We start from the raw sequence: 23,978 nt of genomic DNA on the forward strand, positions 1-23,978 counted from the left end.
CTCAGTGGCATCCCTGGATATTTATGCTAATGGATTTCCTTCTAATTGGACTGTATTTAAAGTGGCCACTGAAGAAGCCCCCTGGGTTGATACTGTGTTTATTGGGCATTTTTCTAAGAACGGTTCCCTTGGTGGAGGGGGTTTGTCCAAGGCTGTGCCGCTGCGACAGCAAGCTGCTGTACTGCGAGGGGCTCAACCTCACAGATATTCCCCGCAATCTGAGCAGTGCCATGGGCCTGTCCATGAGAGAGAACAACTTGACCGAGCTGCGTGAAGGCCAACTGGCTGGTCTGTCACAGCTCACCTGGCTCTACCTAGATCACAACAACATTGACATTGTGGAGGAGGGTGCATTTGACAGGCTAAGACGGGTCAAGGAGTTGGACCTCAGCAGCAACCGGATTGAGAGTCTGCCAAATGGTACCTTTAGGCCCCTCCCAAACCTGCGTATCCTGGACCTCTCATACAACAGGCTGCAGGCACTAGAGCCTGACCTGTTCCACGGCCTTAGAAAGCTCACCAATTTGCATTTGCGCTACAATGCTCTAAAATTTGTGCCAGTGCGGATTTTTCAAGACTGCCGAAGCATGCAGTTTCTGGACTTGGGATACAACCAACTGCAGAGCCTGGCACGAAACTCCTTCGCAGGCCTCTTCAAGTTGACTGAGTTGCATCTTGAGCACAATGAACTAGTTAAAGTCAACCTAGCCCACTTCCCTCGCCTCATCTCTTTACGTACTCTGTACATGCACAACAATCGTGCCACTATTGTTGTTAATACACTGGAATGGACATGGCATTTTTTAGAGAAGATTGACCTGTCAGCCAATGAAATCGAGTACATTGAGCCACATGTTTTTGAGAGTGCACCCAACCTAAAGGTGCTAATGCTAGACTCCAATCGGTTGACATCTTTGGACCAGCACATCCTGGATTCTTGGTCATCTCTGGACAGCATTACCCTGGCAGGGAATGACTGGGAGTGCAGTCGCAACGTGTGTGCCTTGGCCTCTTGGCTGAGTGCCTTCCGAGGCCAGCGTGACAATTCCCTGCTGTGTTCAAGCCCCGACACCGCACAGGGCGAGGATGTCTTGGATGCTGTCTACGCTTTTCAGCTATGTGAGGATCCCCCAATGGATGTGACTACAGCAGGCCTGTATGCCTCTACAAGGGATCTGGCCCAGGGAGGCTCTGTTTTCCTGGGCCCATTTACTCCCAACCCTTATGAGGGTGAGGGTAGTGAGGTGGTCACCAGTTCTTTCACTGTCACAGTGGGCCATGAAGACCTGGAGAGCACCATGCAGATCCACAAGGTGGTGACTGGCACCATGGCACTCATCTTTTCCTTTCTCATCATTGTGCTCATGCTGTATGTGGCATGGAAGTGCTTTCCAGCCGGAATAAGACAGCTGAGGCAGTGCTTTAGCAGTCAGCGCCGTAAGCAGAAGCAAAAGCAAAGCATGCAGCAGATGGCTGCGATTTCTACACCGGAGTACTATGTTGACTATAAACCTAACCACATTGAGGGAGCTCTGGTAATCATCAATGAATATGGCTCATGCACTTGCCAACAGCAACCTTCTCGGGAATGTGAGGTGTGACCCTGCTTTGTGAGTACGTCTTTACCTGTGATTATCTGGATATACAGTAAATCCCTTTTTTCGGATACACTTGGGCGGGCAATATTGCGGGACATAAGGAATAAAGGGATCTTTTGGACACTTTTTACGCAGCATCTCACTGTGACGTGGAAGGAGTGTGCTTTATGTGGCTGACTATTTTGCGGTGGATTTACTGCTACTGCTATCTACTGCTGATTTGAGGCCACAGGGCATAATGGGCCCCTGACTCTTGGACCTGTTGATGTTCTACAGAAACACAGAGAGGAATACATTGTGGGCACGGAGGCTTTTCTCTCATGTGTGGATATTTGAGCTTTAATGTGTCTTTCTACTTCAGGACATTTAATTATTGTTTAAAAACAAACTGGGGACACACAACAGAAGAAAAAAGAAAAAAAAAAAAAACCATTTGTATTATGGTAAACAATATTTGACTGGCATTTAAAATATTGAAAAAAAAAACATGTTTAAGTTCGATTACAATGTAAAAATTAAAGTCTGTGTAAAATATGTTAAAAGAAGAAGTGCAAGTGTGGAGAAAAAATGATACAAGATAATCTATTTCTTTTGTAAACTACGAAAAAATGTTTAAATAAATGAATTGCTATTCACAGTAAACTCATTTGTACGTGAGAAGCTGTCAGAAAGGATGAATGACAATAGACACAGTCTTTTGCGCTTGTGGACTGGAGAGCCATGTCTCTGCAGTGTATCGAACCAAAAAAATAAAATGAAATACAAAAAATTAAAAGGGGCAGAGGGATATCTGCATCTCATCTTTAATGTAAAATCCATGGTCTGAATTTTAGATCTCTTCTCTGTTTTATCTCTCATATTCGTTGTTTTATCATTCACTGTGTTGGCTCGCTATCAGTGTAGTTTCTTTCCCCCTTCCCATTGCCTTTCTGACAATAGATTCAAGCAATCTATTATATTCTAATCGGTTAGCATATTTTCATATTATTATGTCACTATTTGTGTACCATCCAAGTAAAGAAAGCAGAGTGTCAAAGATCTAAAGCTATGCCTTTCATTGCCTCTCACTGTTTGGCTTTCACGGAGGAGCAATGTCTCCTTTCACTGAATCAAGCACACTAAATACAACAGTCATTGAAAACATTGCTTACTTAAATCCAAATACAATGTCAGATTTTACCAGAATCATTAAAGAAATATTCCAGCAGCTTAAAGGAAGATTTGCACATACAATATTCTTCACTGTGTTTTCATGTGATGTAAAATGTTTGTTGAATACAAGGCCATTTTGAGGTGTATATATATCCTTCTTCCTCTGGTGTTCATTGTGTAAATTAGTCCACTGACAGATGTTGTGTTTCCACGGTCCTTTGACATGAACAGTATGTTTTGTGAGGGGGGAGGACGGGCAGTGAGAGGAAGATGGAGGATCACAACGACTGCAGAAAGAGGGAACAGACTGCTCTCTAGTGTGCATATTCTCATACTGTGGCTGCGTTTTACCTATTGTGCACCATATTCTGCAAACTTCTACAGCAGGGGCAACATCACTATACTGAATTTGCAGCAGCTTTTCTGAAAAAAATTGAGTGCATCAATTTGCATCATTTTTGTGTTCTTTTGCTATAAATTAAGATAATGTTTACAACTTGTAAGTCAGCAGGAATAAAAATGTTTTACGAACTCACTGACAATCATTATATAATAAGTTCCAATACGAGTAAAACATTATCTTCCAATTCATCAACGATATTGTAAGTGCTCACATGTTCAATTGAAAAGTATGCAACAAAAGGTCAGAAAACGGGTAAGACTTGGTTCTTGAAGGGTTAGAGATGGTCTGAAGAGTTTTAAATTGGTGGAGCCTGTTCTGGAGTGATATAGGTCCCAGGAGTGAGCCCTGCCTGAGAAGAAGTACAGAGGTCCCCCAGGGAATAATGTGTCCGAAGAAAATTGTTTTACTAGGGTTGAGGATTCATTTTATTTGACCAGGGCTCATTATCAGTGGCTCTGAATTGAAATGTTTTAGATGATACTGGTAGTGATGGTTAAAATGGTCAAATATTTTTACAATATTTTGTGGAAACATTGCAGGAATTAGACAAAATGTTAAACTCTTGAAAAGGATTGATTGAAATTGTGTTTACTCCTATAATCACTAGATTATCATATCCTAGGGGGACTAACAAAGTGACGATATACATATCAAATCACCTTATTTTCCTCCCACAGCTGATTGGATTTCTTTCAGGTAAAATCCCATTACAAACTAATCATCTTTAGTAATATGAAGGGTATGCTGGGAATTCAGTGTTTTGCACTTGAGTTCACTAAATCAAAACTATTTCCTTATTTCTTTCTTTGATAAATGCAAGTGGTAGTAAACATGCATTCCATGTTCCTCTATAAATACATTGGATAAGTATAATTTCCAATAATATGATAAGAAGGTAAAATTTCATCAATCAGTTTTTAAAAACTATAACGTGTGTTTGTTTGTGTACGAGTTTCTGCTCAAATTTGTGTTCAGGGAGTTTGTCTTACACATATCCACACCAAATGAATCATTTGCGTTCATCTACAACTGACCTCAATGGTCCGTGATAGTAAAGGGACCCTGTATAAGTCATTAACATCGACGTCTGAGGAAAGAGCACATATAGGATCAGAAATAAAGGCGCTTGAGAGCAATATACCTACAACGTGCCCTCATATTTTTTGGCTATTGACAGAGATATTAGTGTAGTGCTTAAGTAACAAAACATTCAACTTTGTGCCAAATTTTCAAGAGATACATTTTGGGGAGTGATAATGCCCTCATCGCTTAAAGTTGCCATGTGGGATTTATGATCCATTTCTTGTTTATGGGACCAAGGTCGTCCCACTTTAAGACTCAACATACAGCAGCTGTTTATCACAACTTGCCATGTCATGTGAATGCAAATGACTGCAGTACATGGCAGGCCTTCATGATAGGGACACAGATTTATTTCATTCTTTCATCTTCACATTCTGTGAAGACTTTTCCCTGCCTTTGAGTCCTTCACAGCCCCTTAAACATGAAACTGCTGGGTAAATTTGAGGTTGTGAAGCTTCATTTGTATAAATATTGGATGATGCCTGGCATAGAGGCCAGCGCTGGCACCTCTATTGATTTCATTTCACTCTTTTCTTGAACAAGCAAGCGGGGCAAAAGGTGATGGAGAATGGTTCTGAATATTTTAAAAGCTTTGGGCACTGAGGGTTAACATTAAACTTCTTTAGACTCATCTCTATCCCTACTCACCTTTACCTTACTCTCTCTCTCTTTCTTTGTCCGTAAAACACCATAAATTCAGAAAAACATCAATTCGTCTAACTGACAATAGATCAAAATCTCTGTTTGACCTAAGCCTGGGGTGATAATTCCCTGAGGAGAGATATGTGCTCTCAGACAGCATCCATTATAAATGCCTTGATTGATGATGCTCAGTAAAAATCAATATAGATGAGTGGTAACCAAAAATGATCATAGTGATAACAAATGTAGTCATCTCTCCTTCACATTTTCAAGCGTGAACTGATGAGGATGGTATGGGACATTTACATGCAAAAAGATCATTGATTTGAAAGCTGATTAGTCATTCTGCCGATCATTGTTCAGGCAGAAAGTGTGATGTTCTGCTCCTTTTAAGGGCAGTTGGGCATAAGAGCATGACATTTGTTCTGTACTCTACAGAGTCACAGCTGTTTGCCAGCCAGAGGATATACAGGGGTTGTATGTATACCGCACATGCTAATAGGTCTGAAGCTATTGTCTTGAAGCTTCTGTGTGCAAAACTGAGCATGTGCTGTATGTGTGCGCATGCAGTTACGTTTGTGTACATGTGTGGTTATAAATAGGCACAACAGACCTGGAAATCCTATGATGTCAAGGACTATTTTCTTATGAATGCAATGTGGAGACGAGAAGTCACAAAAGAAAGATGGATGTGAAAGGAGAGTTACTGACACAAAGAGCAAAGGTCACAGTGATGAAATGAGAAAATTCGGAGGGGGTGTGTTGTGAAAAAGGTGGGGCATTCTGTACATGAGGCTGGGTCAGCGCTTAAGGTCAACAGTTACAAAGGAGAGGCCCTGCAGGCTCAAATTGTACAGAAAGTTGCTAGCTGAGATCACAATAAACACAATTTAGCTTCACCTTAAATCAGCAAACACTCACAACTAGCCTTGTCAGTCTTGAACCTTGTTCACACAAAAACAAACAAAAAAACAATGAAGTAAACGGCAAAATGTTTTTTTCTATAACACAAAAACAGCAGTGGAATGCAGTATACAAAAATGGTCTCCGCATGTTTCTGCCAGTGGACCTGCACGCGCAGCTTATGCAGTGGTGTATGTGTGTGTCAGAGACAAAACATCATTCTGCAGATCTTTAGGAAATAGCTTGCATCACAACCTGCAGCAAAGGGGGGCCCTTAGAGATGCAAACAAATCCTTAAAAAATAAATTAACCTGGCTTCCTGTGAGGAGTATCGATCGGGCAACATTCTGCCATCTCACTGGGACCAGGACGGTGCTGCATAATAAACGCTTAACACCCCCTCATAACTGGATGGAGAGCTAAATCATGGGTGGCAGCATGTACTGCAGTAGGCTGTAAGGAGCTGGCGATGACTAATGACAATGAGTGGGTGGCTTTGCAATGCTTCTTTTATAACAGGTGGGTTTATCAGGATCAATATTGTAATCATCATCAACATTATCTTTGAATCCAAAACAACTGACACGGCATTTTCTCTCTTGTTGTAAATTCCCTTCTCTTCCTGCTTCCAAATATTGCTGTTGTTGTTGTTATAAACGTGATATTACTACACTGAATTCTATATACTTTAATTCTATATATTCTACATGGCCCCTAACCAAATCCTGGTGTTTACTTAATCTACATGTACAAGCTGGTGATTAATTAAAGAGGGCAGAAAATGGAAATTTCACTCACATATTATACAGACACATCTCCATTTAAATAATAGCTTTGAATGAGAATGGCTTTTAGTTTTCGTCCAAACCCCATCCTTGTGAACACTGAAATAAACTGTCAAAAATACGACTTTACTTAAACAGACAGAGGTCCAGTAGGTCACTTAAATTACATTCATTACTCAGGCTAAATCTCCAGGCAGCTTATAGCTCTCTACACCCACTGCTTCATTTACATGCACCACACTCAAGCAACCCTGAATTAATAATAATGACTGAGGTGTCATTATTCTTACCTACTGTACATATGGTATTGTAGGTAGAGCAGTGGTACCTGCTGAGGAAGGTGAAACTAGTTAGAGAATGGGGGCACGGTTTGCAACTGAATATTCATTACAGTGAGTCAGAGGGTACACGAGGATCAGACTACTATAGATTATTTATTATTTTTTTATTATTAGTGTGTATTTTGTAGTTAACTTTCCTGCTATATTGCTACATCGGATTAGCCCATGATAATGTTTTGTCTTGCACTTAACATAAAGCAACAGGGTCATTCAGTGAGATAATACATTGCAACAGCTGGGCCTGCATCTGGGGCTCCATGTAACCGGTATAAGAGCAGATGTGGGTCAGCGCCGACTATTCAGAGTATTATAGTGACGGAACTACAAAGCTTTATCCATGACTAGACTCCGGATTTTCCATTGAGTTATTGTTATTCATACCTTCACGGATTGACCCCGGGAAAATTGATGGGATATCAAACAAAATCCAAGATAATTTAGGCTAAAATTTCTACACCACAAATCTTGCGGGTCATGCATTTTCTGATATGTGTTTTTAGGCCAGTTCTTTTTCTCATGCGTCAATAGTCCTTCAAATGGTCATATTATATGAGAGACCTAAAGACATGTGTCTAACACATACTCCAGCAGCCACACAAGGAAAAGGAGATCGATACAATGCATGGCTGAGGTTTCTGTGACTGAATTGTGCAGGTTGTAAGTAATGTGATTGCATAGGGGACGCTTCTTGGCAAACACAAATCATTTAAAAAATGAAACAGTAAGTACTGTAAATACTTGAATTTTAGGATAACCCATTACCTCTCCAACAGCATTATCTTACAAATGGTTAAACTAGAAGTATATTTTTTGTAATAGTGTAATGGGACAACCTGGTGTCACGCCAAAGTGTGCCAGTGTCAAAGTGCATATCCTCATTCCGCTGTCAAGTTAGCACAACACATCCTCATACCTTTACAACTGCATAGACCGATTGTCACTGCTAAAACAACATACAGTATATCACCGTTCCCAAAACAACTTGTCTGTTGCAGAGAACCAGTAACCAGTTACCAGTATCGGACCTCCTGTGTACTCTTGCAGTACAACTACTTGGTTAAATTTCGGAAAACATTGTGGTTTGGGTTAAAATAACAAAGTTACTTATGTCACTTTACGAACTTACCTAGGTTCTGTATGAAACTGCAATTATGTAGGTACGACTCACACTGGACACAAACAGCGTTATCCTCAGTGAAAGTCATTTGCTTGTCGACCCAACCATCCGTCCCCAACCCTCTCTCTGTGTGGACTTTTTCTCTCTTCATACAACTCCCCGACTTCCTTCTTTATTGCTGTAATAATGACCATAGCCACTAGAGGTCCCCGTGTAGAAATAAACGTCTATATGAGTCGCAATAAGCTGCCTTTACAGTTGAGCCATATCATAATTTTACCAAAACCAAAACTACTTCATATCAAGTTTCGTGACACAAGTTAACTATATTACGTATGTACATGGCATTACGTACGTGACAGAACTTATGCAAGTTAACTTATGTCAAAACTTAAAACGAGTCAACATTGACTTTTGGTTTCACACAGGACACAAACCCCAGGCACAAGCCTCCTGGGTGAAAGTCTTCTGCTTGACCCATACATCCACCCTGACCCCTCCCAATGTGTGTACTTTTCACATCTAGGCGAGGCAAAACATTACACTAACAAGGTATCCACTACTGGATGAGCATGTAAGTTACATGCTTTGGCATGAGACTGTGCTGAATGAGAAACACCATCACGGTGTTTGCATCAGGACAAAACTGTGTCAGGATAGAGAAATACGTATCGAATTATATATACACTATAAATCTAAATACATTTGTAACTACTAATAATTCCTTTTTACTATCAATACAAATAATGAATTTTCTACTTTTCACCAAGGTGGCTGTAATCAAAGATGTTGAAGTATAAAAATAACAAAACATATTTGTATAACATTGTGCAGCCACACAGCCCACCTCAAAATATCAGCCACTTAACCATTCAGGGACATCCTGGCCTTTTCAGCAACTGTAAATTAAGCTGCCATGAAAGAACATTTAGATTCACTGTGTTATATGTGGGCACCAACAGCTCGACTCAAACAAATCAGCAAAAAGAAAAGAAATAAAAAATGCATACTGAGAAGTGATTTCAAAAGAATGCCTTTTTTCTTCCTAAATTGAAGACTGTGTTCTCTTTTGCCGAGCAGACTGACGTCAGCTGAACTTATCCACCATTTATGCTAAATGAGTCATCAGGACAACTGCATCATACTTCATTATTCATAGTCAGATCATCTCAAATAAAACTGAATCCCAAACAGCACTTTGATTAAGCATTTCACAGGTATGGCACAGAAAGACTGTCGGAGCCTCTTTTTGAATAAAAAGTTAACACAGGTTAAGGGAAGTAAAAATGGACAGCATTTATCATTTCCCATTTATCTGATCAGTGTCAGGATGAATAAATGCTATTCTACCCGCTCTCCTTGCTCCCTCTCTCTTCCCTATCTGTGAGGGCAGATTGGCATCTTTCCAGCAGCCAATGCGATTGGCTGCATAAATGGAATTGCCCCATTCTCCAAGTGTCAACTGAGCAAAGGGAATGCGTTCACTGTTTACTAAACCATTGGGCTAAAATACATCCCTGGTGCAGCAAGTACTTAAGATGCAATTTTGGTAGACTTTCACACTGTGACAGTTTATGTGCAGAAGCTAATCCAGCCTAAAGCCTTCAAAATTAGTACAGAAGATGACTTACCTGTCATATTGGAAGAAGAAGACAAATGGATCCACAAAGAATGCAAGAAGAGAAACAGAGAGAAAAGAAAAGGCTTGTTAATATATTTACTTTTTTGCTTTCGATTGTTTCTTACATCAAAACAGCTCTGGTAAAACACACTTCTAAAACAAGTTCAACTGTAACATTAATTCAATCAGAGATCACAGACACACAAACAGTTTAAGAATGCAACAGATTGCTGTGAGATTAGGCGGCCGATTGCAGAGTACAGTAGCGTGTTTGCCTTGCATAGACTGGAGAGCCTGCGGTATGATAGTTAAACCAACAGTGCGTTTAATGTCGAACTTGCAACAGACGACAACAGCGAAAAAGAGGATGAGCAGAAAGACGACCTTGTATTGGGAGACTGTGTTGAGCTGTGACGGCCAACTGTGACACTGTCATCCCGTTCTGCCGACCATGCTGCACAACACTACAGGTCTATATAAGTTTATAACACCCTCATGCTTCTGTGCACTCTAACGGTGTTGTAAGGATGTTAGGGTTTGATCACATCATTGCTGTTACGGCTTCACACAAATTGAAAAAGAAAAGTGCCATTGGTTGACTGACTGGTTAGCACTGCTGCCTGCCACTGGACACATGCTAGATTGTGAACTCTTAGAGGACTATTTTTTTTTTTTTTTTTTAATGATTTGAAGTTTCTCAACATTCTGAAGACATTCAAACAGACTGCAGGCTCCAAACATCCCACAGGAAACTTGATTGCTGCTACCTGTGTAAACCATGTTATGCAATGTTGACCTCTCCTAGGTGCCTCAATGTGTTCAGGCGCAACCATCATCCAGGTTTAGTTATTTGTAATTCAGTTTTTCTATTTAATGCACCTTTATACTTCTAGTCTGCTACAACTCAGACAGAAATATTGTCTAACGAAAAAATACAAGCGCATTAAATGCAATTAGTAGTATGTAAGTTTTATGGCGTACAAAAAAGCAAGTAAGTAAATTGTAAGTACTAAGTAGAAAGTGAGTACTAAGTAGAATGTTCAATGCAGAACTTTTACTTGCAACAGAGTACTTTTTTATTCAGTCCTTCCAGAAAAATGCAGAGTTTTTTTGTGATTGTTGCGGGCAAAAATCCTTGATTATGCGGCACATTTTCTTAAAAAATGCGATGGAATTTGCGGGATATTTATGCAATTTTATGCGATGAAATTGCGGGAATTCGCAAAAACTGCGGGAACTTGCAAAAACTGCGGTTTGATGAATAAGAAAAAAAAAAAGTGATTCCCCCAACACTGTTACTAGGCTCACTAGGCTACTACCTTAAAGTAAAGAGTCATTTCTAATGACTTCCTATGATAAGCAAGCATACTACATCACAGAAAGTGCTGGGAATAATTAAGTTCTCAGCTTTCCGATGACATCACTTCATAACGTTCCCAAGGCAACAAGAGGAAAATGGCTGCTCTTGTGTGAAGTAAACGCAACATTTTTCAACTTTCTGCGAAGATATATGTGACTTTTTTGCAACGAAAATGCGGGGATTATGAAATCATGCAAGCCCCGCATATTTCGCGCATATTTCGTGCATTTTGCACGGAAATTGACGATTTATGCGGCCAAAGTGCGGCGTCTTTGAAAAATGCAGCCCCCGCATAAATGTGCGGACTTTGGCTGATTATGCGTTGAATTATGCGATCGCATAATTGCTTTTTCTGGAGGGACTGTTTATTAATACATTGGCACTTTTAAGCTCTATTTCTTCCCCCAGTGTACTGTGACATCACTACAGCCCTACCGATATGCAATAGTTGGGGCCGATGCCGATACGATGGAGTAAACAATTCTTATATAGGTTATTGGGCATTATACACACATTTGTTGCAGTGATCCCTCAAATGTGGTTACTAAACACTTGTGAAAAGATATGTAATGGATATTTTACAGTTTAACAATGAACTTTATTGCCCAAAATGACATCAGTGCACTGAAACAGTAAGTTTCACTAGGAATTTAATAATTTTAAATTACTCCAAACATCTTTGTCTGTATTGTCGATGAAAGTTCTCAGTCATCCAGGTCATGGTTAATCTAGGTGCTGTATCGTAGGCAACTGGACTTGTTTCAGTTTATTGAAGACGTTTCACCTCTCATCCAAGAGGCTTCTTCAGTTCTACCTAACTGGAGAGGAGTTGGCAGGCTTTTAAACTCAGTGTGGGAGTATTCTTACAGAGTCGTTAAGGACACGTGTGAGCTCTGAGTTTGTCTGTATTATGTATGTAAAAACAAACGTTTTTATATTGGCTCATATCGGACAATATATACGCTGATAAAGATATATCTGATCGGCCAATATCGCTGATATTATCGGCAAACCAATATATCGGCCGGGCTCTAACTTTCACAATTAAATGGTTCAAGCTCAACACTGCTAATACCACCTGTACTACCAAAATGAATAGTAATAAAACTAATGAAAATACTGACTCGACAATGTGAAATGGAGAAGCAATGTCGCTGATGTGAGTGAAATCAACCTGCTTGAATTTCTCCAAGATGCTGTTGCAGCACAGTTGATGACAAACATTGTGTTATTTCATCCTTGAGACCCACTGTTTATACTCATTAAATGTGGCCAAACTGATCAAAAATGTATTTGGTTACAGTGAAATAAAATAAATTAGTACAGTAGTGCCTGAGCACCTGAACAGTCATGAGATATTCTAGGAAACTGCCCACAACCTCAATCATCTACAAATGTGTAAACTGCAATGTGATATATCATATGTCAGTTTGCCAACATGAGATCGGTTTCCAGGGATGCTATTTTTTTATAACAACAAACTGGTCCCTCTAGAGTTAAACAGTGCTTATTAAATGTTTCACAGTCCATTTGTTTATTTAACAGATCCGTTTATGACAGACTATAAATATGCTGTAATGCATTCTCTTCTAAATCCTCCCCATAGACACATATAGGAAATGATGGAGGGATATATGCTAAACTCATTATTTCTTGTTTTAACTTCACATTTGTCGGTTCTTGCCTTCATCTGTTTAAATATCACAATGAAATAGATATAAAAAATAAATAAATAAAAAAAGAAGAAGAAGCTGATTGTCCTTTCTCTTTTTGCTGGTAAAAGTATTTCAGGAGTCAATCACCATTAAATTTATCTTATAAATGCAGATCTGTCTTGGCATTGTTGTCGTACTGAATGGACTGAATTAAGTGAATTTTATAGTAGATGTATGGTGAATGTCAACTTTGCAATGTAAGGCTGCATTTCAGTTAATATGCCATTAGTTTCGCTCTTGGCTGATTTGTACAGTAAGTTTCCCATGCAAAATGCAGGCCCTCCAGACTATGTTGGAAAATGAATCATTAAACTTTTCAAAATGAACCTAACACACTTTTGTACAAAATACCTTTACAATCAGATCACTGAAGCTAATGTTTTGCAACAGCGATATTACTTTTAGTTACTGCATTACAAATTCCATTTGGATCCAGTTCCTCAGCAAGTGCATTAATTACAAATGAGAATAATTTACATTGTATTTTGTAAGAGAAAAATAGGTGTGATTCAAAAAGACATGTGCCTCTAGTGTTTCTCTTCAATGCTGTTCATTTACTGTGCAAACTTAAAGGTTGCCTGATAGAGCCCAGATGGCCAGCTGAACTGTGGGAGTGCAGGGAAAAGAAATAGGTGCTAAGGATCCCGACAAACACATGCAGTACATGTACAGTACATCAACCAAAGACGCCTCCCGCCACAGTGACAGGATTCAATGACATTTGAAAAGAAGAATCCAAAGAGAGATGACGAGAAAACCACCTTTAAGGAAATGAAGAGATCAAAATCGCACATATTGCAACTTTGAACATTACTGTACGTGAAAACAATAATGACAAGCATGCAGGTCTGTGGTTATTGCGTGCAACTGCTGCAGTAGAGGTTATGGAACTTTTTCAATTTTCAAGGCAGGAAAGTACAGGGTGATATAACTGCTGAGTGCTCAGTGAAAAAGAAAACAGTGGTGGATGGTAAAGTCTTTACGTTGAGAGGAAAAGGCAATGGTCAGAAAAATATTGCAGCAACAAAAAAGGAACACAGATGTGCTCAACCACCCATGCTAACTGTACATAAAAAAAGAAAAAGCAGTAAAGTGAGATCAGCTCTATTAGATTGCAAGTGCAAAATAAAACATGTTATTTGCTAACGCGTTGATTAGTTTGACAATGATATAATATCAATAACTTTGCTATAGCAGTGTGCCATTGACATTTTGGAATCAGTCCAGAGGAAATCGTCTTTATGTATTACATTCAGTGACTTATCATTCGACTAAAGCTTGTTGTTTGCATTTGTAAGACCTTACTTTGTAAAGGTTAGACTTTGCACTAGATTAGCAAGGGTAGACTTAAAACCCCATTCCCTGCGAGTGTGACAAATAAAGAGGTTTAGGATGTCTTTACACAGATCTGCCTCATGTGTCTTAACAATTCTGACCACCATAATCCATTAAGTGTCAACTTCAGCAGCATTAATTCAATCATTCTCATAATCAAAATGGTTGCTCTGAGCCCCTGCTGCGGGGCTTAGTGATGCTGTGCTGCGAATGAAAAGGCACATTAAAATGGGCTAGAGCATGCAATCCCCCAAAAAGGCATTTGCTGCGCTCTGCATGCACCAAGGACATGCAACAGTAAGGTCAGGATCACACATCGGCAGAATACTGAATAAGTCAGCCTCCTGGGCTGGGATTCCTGGATCCGGCTCATCCCTCCCTGTCCAATGGTAAAATGTCTGATTGCTCTAGATACGCCGTCCCTGAAGGCTTGCTGCGAACTTTCAACAAGCTGCACAAAGTCTGAGGTACTAGCAACGTGGAAGGTATACACACTCACAAAATAAATAAAAAACTAAGTTGTCTACAAAAATTCACAACATATTTTAACACAACATTTTTAAAGTGAATTTCCTCAGTCTACAAATGTAATTTCCAATCTGGTCCACCTATGGTGCGGAATATTTCCATGTAAAATATACTGTAAAAAACACTAAATGTGGCTCGGTATGTTTGACAGGCTCTACAGTGAAACATCAGGTGGTCTGCTCTGCTTTTATTTAGAGAAACTTGCACAGGCAGGGGCCATGGAAGCGTCCTTTATACTGTTGCTAGACAACCACAAAGTCAGCTGTTGTCCCCTTCTTTGATATAACATTAGTTAATGTCATTCTAAACGAAGGGGGTGGGGCATAATTCAGTCACGACGCTGCTAATCTGATGCTATTTAAGTGATTTTCCTCCATACTGAAACAGTGGGCACAAACCACCATAATCATGTTTTTTTTCACTATTCCTGTTTACAACAGTAGCTCTGTTGTGAGAGCAGAAAGCTCTGTTCCCATTTGATCAGACAGCAGAGAAAAAGCTGCAGTGACGTTGGACTTTTTTCAGCACTCAGCTGAAGACTTTTCAACTTCGGGTGCTCAGGGCATCTCTAAAACACATGCAAGGTGCGCTTGGCGGATAAAAGCGAGGTGCCCTGGGTGTATTCCCAAGCATACAAAACCACTCAGATCTAGTGAAAACAATTACAAAAGGCAGTGTTTGCTGCCAAAAAGGTGTCCGGTGTCATCAGCTGCTTTGCGAGCTCAATGCAGAGACCAAAGTCTTTAATTTCAGACAGTCCCTATATGTTTAGCATGAAATCAATCAGTTTGGTCTTCAAGCTGGCTTTTATTGCAAATTTGTGATCTTACCTGTGATAAGCACACTTAAGTAGTCCATGCCACTTTATTGCAGTTTGTTTGTTAGAAAACAAAAAAAGAGGTTGATCATGTTAAACTATGTTTCTCCTGAGCCAGTCAAATGAGAGCAGAGAATATAAATCTTTTTTTTCTTTTTTTGGGAATTTCATATGCACGTACCCTTCAGGCAAGTGTTGTTTCCTCCTCCACTGAAAGCATTTGGGACTACAGTGTGGGAGTGGGAATGAGAGTTGTTGTTTTAAAGCTGGCACTAATGAAACCCATGGGTCTGCAATGACAATGGGATGATGTTTGATGAGAAAGTATGCGGTCCAGTTTGTGCTTTGTGTTTGGCCTTGCATGTGTGTCCGTGTGTGTGCAATTGTATGTAGAAGTAAAACAGTTTGTTCCAAAAACAAAGATCCATAAAACCAGTTTTGAGACATTTCAACAACAGTGTGAAGCTGCCATATGTTCCTCTTTAATCCTTTGATCGTCTGATGTCCCATGTCTGTATACCTATGAATATATTTGGATTATTTGACGAAAAATGCCAAGAATCTTCAAACATGTACCATTAGATATTTACCTGCAGCTCTCCATTTGTCATGAAGCCAATTTACCAGAAATGGAAACGTTCCCATTTTTAGTGATTTAATAATATACTCCCTGTGTATGGAATGTACTTAAATCTTCCACCATAAATTTGAACTAATTGTTTCAAAGTTTAACAAAGATTCTGCAGGAGCTAAACGAGTTATGCTTTCTGTGCGAGTCCTATAATGGCACCAGAAGTGCAAGTCAAGATCAATTTTCAATAATGAATCCTAAAGTGCAGGGCACCTGACAACACCCCAGTTGAATTAAAACGTTAATTAATGAATCTACAGATGCAATGAAGAGAAAGTACCTCACCACATGAAGAAATTTAATTTAGCACAGATGGTTAGACAAACAAAAGGACAAAAAGCAACTGTTACAGAAAACGGGTCAATAAATGTTTCAGCTTCTCACAATGGTGATTGGATAGGTTTAGTACAGAGACAGGGTGATAACAAATTATAAATTCCATCCTGTCAGGTACTCGCATTATCCGTGCCCACAAGCTAAATTGTATATATTTTTTCCTGCATTTGTCAGAAAAAAAAACAAATATATATACCACAATTAAATGTAACCAACTTCACCTATAATATATTTATACTCCATTATCACAAAGGCTTTTAATAAAATTCTCCATTCAACTCTCGACAGCTCTCTCAAGTATACAGCTTAGAAACCTCAAATAACTCCCTTCTGGCAGCAATTTCTTTAAAGCCATGTCTCTTTGTTACAAGTACAGTCTCAGCTGCTATACATTTATAAAGAAAGAGACTGAATGTTTCACAGTCTATTGTGTGTCTTGCACGCTAAAGGCTCAATTGTGAAGGTGCAAATTTGGCACAAACACTTTATAAAAAATAAATTAATAATAATTATTTAATTTAATAATAAATTATGAGCTACAAGTAGCGGAGGTCGAATTTCTACTACTACTAGATTTTCTCTGGAAAAAGAAAAATAACTTCTGTGGCAATAATCACTACAAAGTGGGAGCAGAGTCAGTAGATAACAAGTAATTCAATAAAGTGGATTTAGTGTCAAGTTCATGTCATATCCAGTATATACTAGTACTGAATGAAATGCCTTCATAATATCAGACGAACAATCTTGCATAGCTCCGCAGCAAGATAAGGATAAACTGTACAGTAACATAGACAGTAAGGAACCAATATTTTAAACTGAACTCAAGAAAGCACAATACAAAATAAAAATTATGAAAAGTCACCTTGCTGCCATTTACATTTCCCAATGAATAACTATTTCCTCCTTACTCTTAATAATGCATGGAATTTACTGAGACAAAACACAATTCTGCCCTTTGCCTGTGCATTTTAATAAATTATAACAGACAAATATGCAAAACAAAACATTATGCAGGTAAATAGTGAAACTGTTTAACTGTAACCTTGATATGAGATAGAAGGAACAATAGACTGTAAGCGAGTCAAAGGTTTGGAGGACAGCGAATCAGCAATGCCAAAATCCAACACAACCAGATGGTCCCCGGAACAAGCATCGCCGAGAGCAAGCTACCTCCCCCCCTCACAATTTACTGTACATTCAAGCATGGACACACACCCAACATCCCCCTGTGAAATCTTCAAAATGTATTTAAGAATGGCGTTGAAGACATCCACAGTTTTGTACAACTGTATCGATAAATTATTATTATTAACAGAGTTTATTATATAGTCTGTTTCAGAGCTAGAGATGCTGTTGCATTATTACTTTTAAGATACAAAAGATACATGCACAGTTTCTCTCCTAATGTTTTCTTGTGTTTCTTTTTATTGGTATTTTTTGCATTCTTTCAGCTTCCATCCTATTGAGAAAAAGCCTCTTTTCCCTGCACCTTTTGAGGTAAAAGGGCGAGGGTACAGAGGATGGAAAAGATGTATCTAAATATCCTGAACAAATGGTTTTATTTCCTTGGATGAAGCAAAGCACAAAGTAATCAGTGAGCAACCTCTCTTGCCCCTCTTTCACAAGCCCACGCACCAACACATCCCACACTCGCAGATATACTGAGAGGAGAAGATGGGCTTGTTATTGGCCACAGTGTAGGAGAGTCATCAATCAATCACGAATTAATGGCTAGCCCATCTCACTGAAGCACCCCTGCAGTCACAAAGCCGCACACATACTGACTCCTGGCCTCGTGGACACACATGACTCAAAATCAAATCACAAAAGCCATTTCATTAAACTGTGCTGTAATTCAATAGCTGTAATCATTTACTAAATGATTGTTGGGGGAAAAAAAAAAACAGAAAAACAAAAACAAAAAAAACACTCTTTCAGACACTGTTGCTATGCTGCAAATCCTATAATTCTTAACAATAACACATTAAAAGGACAAATAAATGCCGCGTCTGGACAGTAAACAGCAACAACAAAAGCATCTTATATTCCCAAAATGAGCTTACAGTGTTTTTGTCTCTTAGGAACATTTTAAGCACAGTGCTCCTTTGTCTATTAAACAAGACAGCAACTAGAAGACCATGTGACAAATCCCTTTTTTGGAAAACACTGGCATGTTTTGGTCCATACCAGCCATAAGGGTCTCTGTAGGGGGTGGTGAGAAGGGATACGCTCTCCAGTCATTGTTGTTTGAGAGGCCACTGAGCCTCTTGATCCCTGGGTAATCTCCAGATATCTGTCTGAGTTATCACCTCTCCTGATTTAGGTCACCCTGGCTGCTTTCAGTTTTTTTAGGTTGTCCACCATCCCCCACAGAGCACACACAAAATCCTGCATGCAATAAGACGAGAAGATAAACAGGCAGCCTGACTTGGAAAACATACACATTAAAGCATTGCTTTCTCTCCAGTTAAAAACAAATAAATCCTTTTTTGTAGACAGAAGAGTGAGTCAATAATTTTACTCATGTTTCAATGACAGACACTTTTAGGAAAATAACCATACATATCTTAAAAACCTACCCTTAACACTTGACAATTAATATCAGAGTTATGCAAATATACTTTTCCCTAAAATTCTGACCCAGATCACTCTGGCTGGCATTCTTTATTATCTGTTGTCTGGTATGCTAGTTCATGGTTAAAGTTATATTTATATTTATTTAACTTTAACCATGAACTAGTCTCGTTACATAGAGGAATGCTTAATTTGTTGCATATTGTTCTAATAAGTATTACTAATTATGGCCTCAGTGGAAAGGGCGATACATAGCTTTAAGTGCCATCGTGTGGGCTATTTCAGAGTATAGTCAATATTAATAAGTGAATTAATTACAGTTACTTTTATGCACAACATTTAACTTGAAAGCACAATATAAAATAAATGATCTTGAGTGTGAGCAGATTTGTTAATTCTTTATTTTTACACATTTACGTTCTCCATAAAGAACAGAGGTAATTTTTCATTCTACTACAGGTATAGATAACTACAAATAATAGAGCCCAATCGATATATTGGTTAGCCAATTTTATCGGCTGTTATATTTTTTTTAAAAGAGATTATAATTCAGAAGAAGATGATTGGGGTGATTTTTAATTATTAAAATTCCAGTGAAGTTTAGACAACACAGTTGTTGTTAAACTGTAAAATATCCTGCCTCTGTTACATATCTTTGTCACAAGTGTTTGATGACCACATGAGGGATACTTGCAAAAAAAATGCGCAATACCAACCGATATATTGGTATCGGCCCAAAAACTGGAGTATCGGTCGGGCTCCAATAAATAAGTTACATGTTTAATTGAATATAACTTTGTGTCAGCAATTGTTGACTGACAGCAAACTGTGCTTGCCCACCTTACTTAGCCACTATAGCCAAAAACATTTTGACAAGGCTCACTTTGTAGGATTGTGCTGGTAAACATCACTCCATGCACCAAAAAGTAGCATCCTGTCCTCATATCTTTCTATTTAAATCCTCTAACAGTGGAGCACACTTAGCCTCAGATCTGTCTACAGCTCAGTGTTACTCACCCGACACCCCCAACCCCACCCTAAGCCACGTGGCTCTCTTGCTCCGTATCATCTCCTTATGGCCAACACTCCTCATGGCTGTGACTAACAGTTCGCTCCTCGGCCTTTGAGGAAGACTAATATCCTGTCCTCCTTTGCTGTAATGAAAAAACGTAGGCTGGGGAGAAAGGATGGAAAGTCTGGATAATGGACTAGCTTCTTATGGGTCTGGTCTGGGTGTGGCAACAGCTCATTTCTGCCATTTAATTTCACCCAGGGTTCATGCTGATAAGATCTGAAGCTGTTCCAAATTATTTTGTTTTAATTTGACATGCTAGAGAAGACGGTGGACTAACAATCTGAAGTATTGAGAATGAAAATTTTCAGGATATGCTAACTCTTTTATTTTTACGTTGTTATTATGTTATGAATACATATGAAAAAGTCTAATTAATACATACTGTAGATACTTGCCAGGTTTATTGTAACAAAATCATTACTCAATATTAAATTACTGATATTAATGGTTAACAATTGACTAATATATTGATAGCTACTTTCAAATGCTGTTAATAACTAACTCAAACTTTAAAACTGTATTTACATGTAAAGAACAAATGATTAATCTATTGTAACAATGCATCATGCTTTAGCAGTAATTTAACAAGTATGTTAAATGCAATGTCTGTAAAAAAATGATAAATATGTAATTTTTAAAACAGATGATAATAATCTGGCCAATAATGTAGCAATTTTTGCAGTCATTTGTTGAAAATATTAAAACTATAATTCTAAAATTGATTAGATTGCCAGTATTTTGGACAAAGTATAATTTCAAATGGTTTACATCATGTTAAATTTGAAGATGTTGATGTTGAACTACTTAGCAAATTAAGATTGGAAGGGAAACAGTGACCCAATTGTCAGAGGAGGCATGAAATCATTTTGCAGTTTTGAATTAAACTGTCCACACAGTGATACAGTGTGTGTATATATCATGCCTGACTTGAGAACAAAAAGAGCAAAAGTTTGGGACAGTAAGAGTAAATGCATCCATTCACAAAATAGGGGAATTACTGACCTACTGGGTCAACCGCAGTCTCACGCCGCAGGCCTCATTCCAATAGCTACCAATTTGGGGTAAGTTCTCATGATCTTGACCTCCAAAGATGTCACAGAGGATGGGTTGAAAACGGCATGTTTCCCGCTGCTATCCGACATATAATACATCATTTGCCATTATGTAGTCAACATCCCAGTCTCGCAGCAACACTGGACCATTGTTTGAGGAAAATGGTCGACATCGGTCACGGTTAAAAGAACGATTCTTCATCTAGGCCATGGCTGCTCTTGACAGCATTCCCCGCAGCACCAAGGGTCTGTGTAGTGCCCTTCTCAAATGCACACGAGACATCATAAACACACTTCTCATGTTTTCTCATTACAATTGATCGGGGAAGAGTTAATTTAATACCAGCTTTATCGCTTCTTACCATTCCTAATGGAAAGTTGAAGCCATGAAATTGCATCTTCCGCAATTTCAGCATCTTTTGAATTGCCCTTCACCAAAATGTGAGCTCATTTTTCATACATATCTGTATATACATGGTCATGTATATCAGTGCAGAGCTAGTATGGTGCTGTCATCATATATACATGTTCATTTACTGCTGCTTAAACTGGCTGTATTATAAAGCTGTCATCAAAGAGGATAAGAACACACTCCAGGTTCTAGTGAACACAGTCACCTCAAACATCTGGCACCGGATCTTTCATTGCTGAATTAGCATTTTATTTCCACAAGAGCAGCATGTGATCATAATGAGGTCATGGCTGCTCCTCATGTCACGCAAGCCAAGTGAAACGAAGATTATACATTGCCCAGAAGTATGAATGGTCTTGGACAGGCTCTGGTAACTGGTAAAGAATCAGAGGCTGTTGCATGTCACCAATGCAGACAAAAAATATGCACACAGACATGCATTTCTCTCCAGCTCAGTGTAGGTGGCAGTAGGCGAACACTGACCACAACTGTTTATGTTATGTGAAACCACATCAAACTTTTATGGGCATAATTTCTGCAAAGTTAACAGGTCTTGACAGTCCCACCCACACGCTGGGCCTTCAGGACTCACCGAAAAAAGGGCAAAAGTGAAGCCAGAGGACTTTCTTGCTGCACATGTCTAATTTTACCAGAGTCACCTGCAGCAGTTAGAGTGTGGAAGCAGGTTAGGAAAGGTTGAGGAATGTAGAAAGAACAAAATGAATAAAGAATAATGAAACTAAGAGACAATTCCCTTATCCTCACCCCTCACATCCTTAGCAACAGTTAGGCTGTTATCCACGTTGAGTTTATTCAATAAGCCTGTATACACATGCATCATCCATAGCTGATAGAGCTGCTTGAGATGGAACATGATGCAGGCTCTACTTCCTTCACTGGCTTTGAAAACAAAGCTGACACATTTGCTGATCGTTTCTTACTTTGTCTCAAAGGTAAGTGAACAGACAACATGATTTTTTTTTTTTTCTTTTTTTTTTCTCTCCAGTACAGAAGCTCAACTGTGAAACGGTGAACACATGTGGGGTGGATGGGTTGGATGGATGTCAGGTAAGTACATTTATACCATCTGATCTTTATTGGGGAATAAAACAACCTTCGATGTCTCGTCTAAAAGGGTGTTTTCAGACATTGATAGTGGACATCTAAGTGCATATACAGTAGAAATACTGCCCTGCAATTTCTATGGACCATTAATTAATCGTTTCTTGTAAATATGTACCATATAATACAGGGAGGGGTACTATAATTGACTGGTGAAGATCGGTAAAAAAAAAAAACAATCATAGAATGCAAGCAACCAAGTAAATATCTGTCAAATACAGCCCATTCCACCTGTGCTGCCTGGTGTCTACCTTATCGATTGTGTTGTTCACCAGGGTGAGACTCCAGATACAGTTAGGCAGACAGTGTCTAGGCAGTAGTGCATAGCAAGCACTGGTGCCAGTGTTAGCATGCAATGAGCCAAAAGAGCAAACAGGGAAAATTGACAAACTCAGTTCTCTCGGATCTCAGTGAAACTCTTTAGGGGAATTAATTTTTGGATGCACAAAACTTCCATTTGTCCACAGCGTAGGCGATGACAAAAATAACCACCGGATTGGAAATGCAACATGTGCATGGCGACTGTTAGTGAGGAGGGATTAATAATGACAACTGTGATGTCATTCTGGTTGGCACATTTCACTTGGTGTCTGAAAGAGATGTAAATATGGTTGTTTGATGATCTGATCGTTAAAGCTGTTCTGTGAGAGAGGGAGACATATCCAGAATTTTAGCAAACAGTTGGTGAGAATGTGATGGAGTTTAACAAGAAGAAATGAATCATGAGAGTAGCACTAGATATTTAATACTTTGAAGTGTTGGCTCCTACATTAGTTACCAAACGGGTAATACATGAGGAATAGGAAGGGCTTTTGCAGGGTCTCCTACGTGCAGGATCTATGCACAAAAATGTCCACAGGAAACGACTGGAGCTGTATCAAATTGGACAATCCTAATGATGTTAACTGCTGATAGGTATCAGGTAGGGCTGAAAAAGCCTGATCCCTTGTACAAACACAAGTACTGCAAAAGGCTGATGCACAGCAATACTGCAAATACATTTAAATATACATGGAAATGTGTTATGTAAAACAGATATTTATGTAAAAGTATAATATTTATACTTATGTATGTATTCATTATTATATTATTCTTTCTTTAATGTTTTCAAGTGTGAATTTTGCCTTAACATTGGGAAACATGTATTTCTGTCACATAGGACATTTTGAGGCAACAAATTGTGACCTTCTAGTTAATGATATTCAGGTATTACCATGTACAAAAAATGCTTTTACTGTAAAGGGGTAATGGCATACAGCTTACTTATGAATGATTGATGTAAAGGCCAGTGAAGCCTCTAACCTAATCCCCATAGATCCAGGGCTATTTCTCTGTTAACATGAACTGCTACGGCACAGAGACTTCTGTCTGTCTAG

The 23,978-nt window shown here is 38.9% G+C and overlaps 2 protein-coding genes across 2 annotated transcripts in view; one reads left to right on the top strand and one right to left on the bottom strand.

Moving 5' to 3' along the window:
* ctnna2 (catenin (cadherin-associated protein), alpha 2) overlaps positions 1-23,978 on the bottom strand; it is a 323,140-nt gene that overhangs the window by 120,807 nt on the left and 178,355 nt on the right. The window lies entirely within an intron of this gene.
* Positions 24-1,601, top strand: lrrtm1 (leucine rich repeat transmembrane neuronal 1). The gene has a single exon (XM_073475178.1). It carries the CDS (start codon positions 24-26, stop codon positions 1,599-1,601), a length of 1,578 nt encoding a protein of 525 aa, XP_073331279.1.

This window comes from Pagrus major, chromosome 1 (genome assembly GCF_040436345.1).
Source record: "Pagrus major chromosome 1, Pma_NU_1.0".
NCBI lineage: Eukaryota > Metazoa > Chordata > Actinopteri > Spariformes > Sparidae > Pagrus > Pagrus major.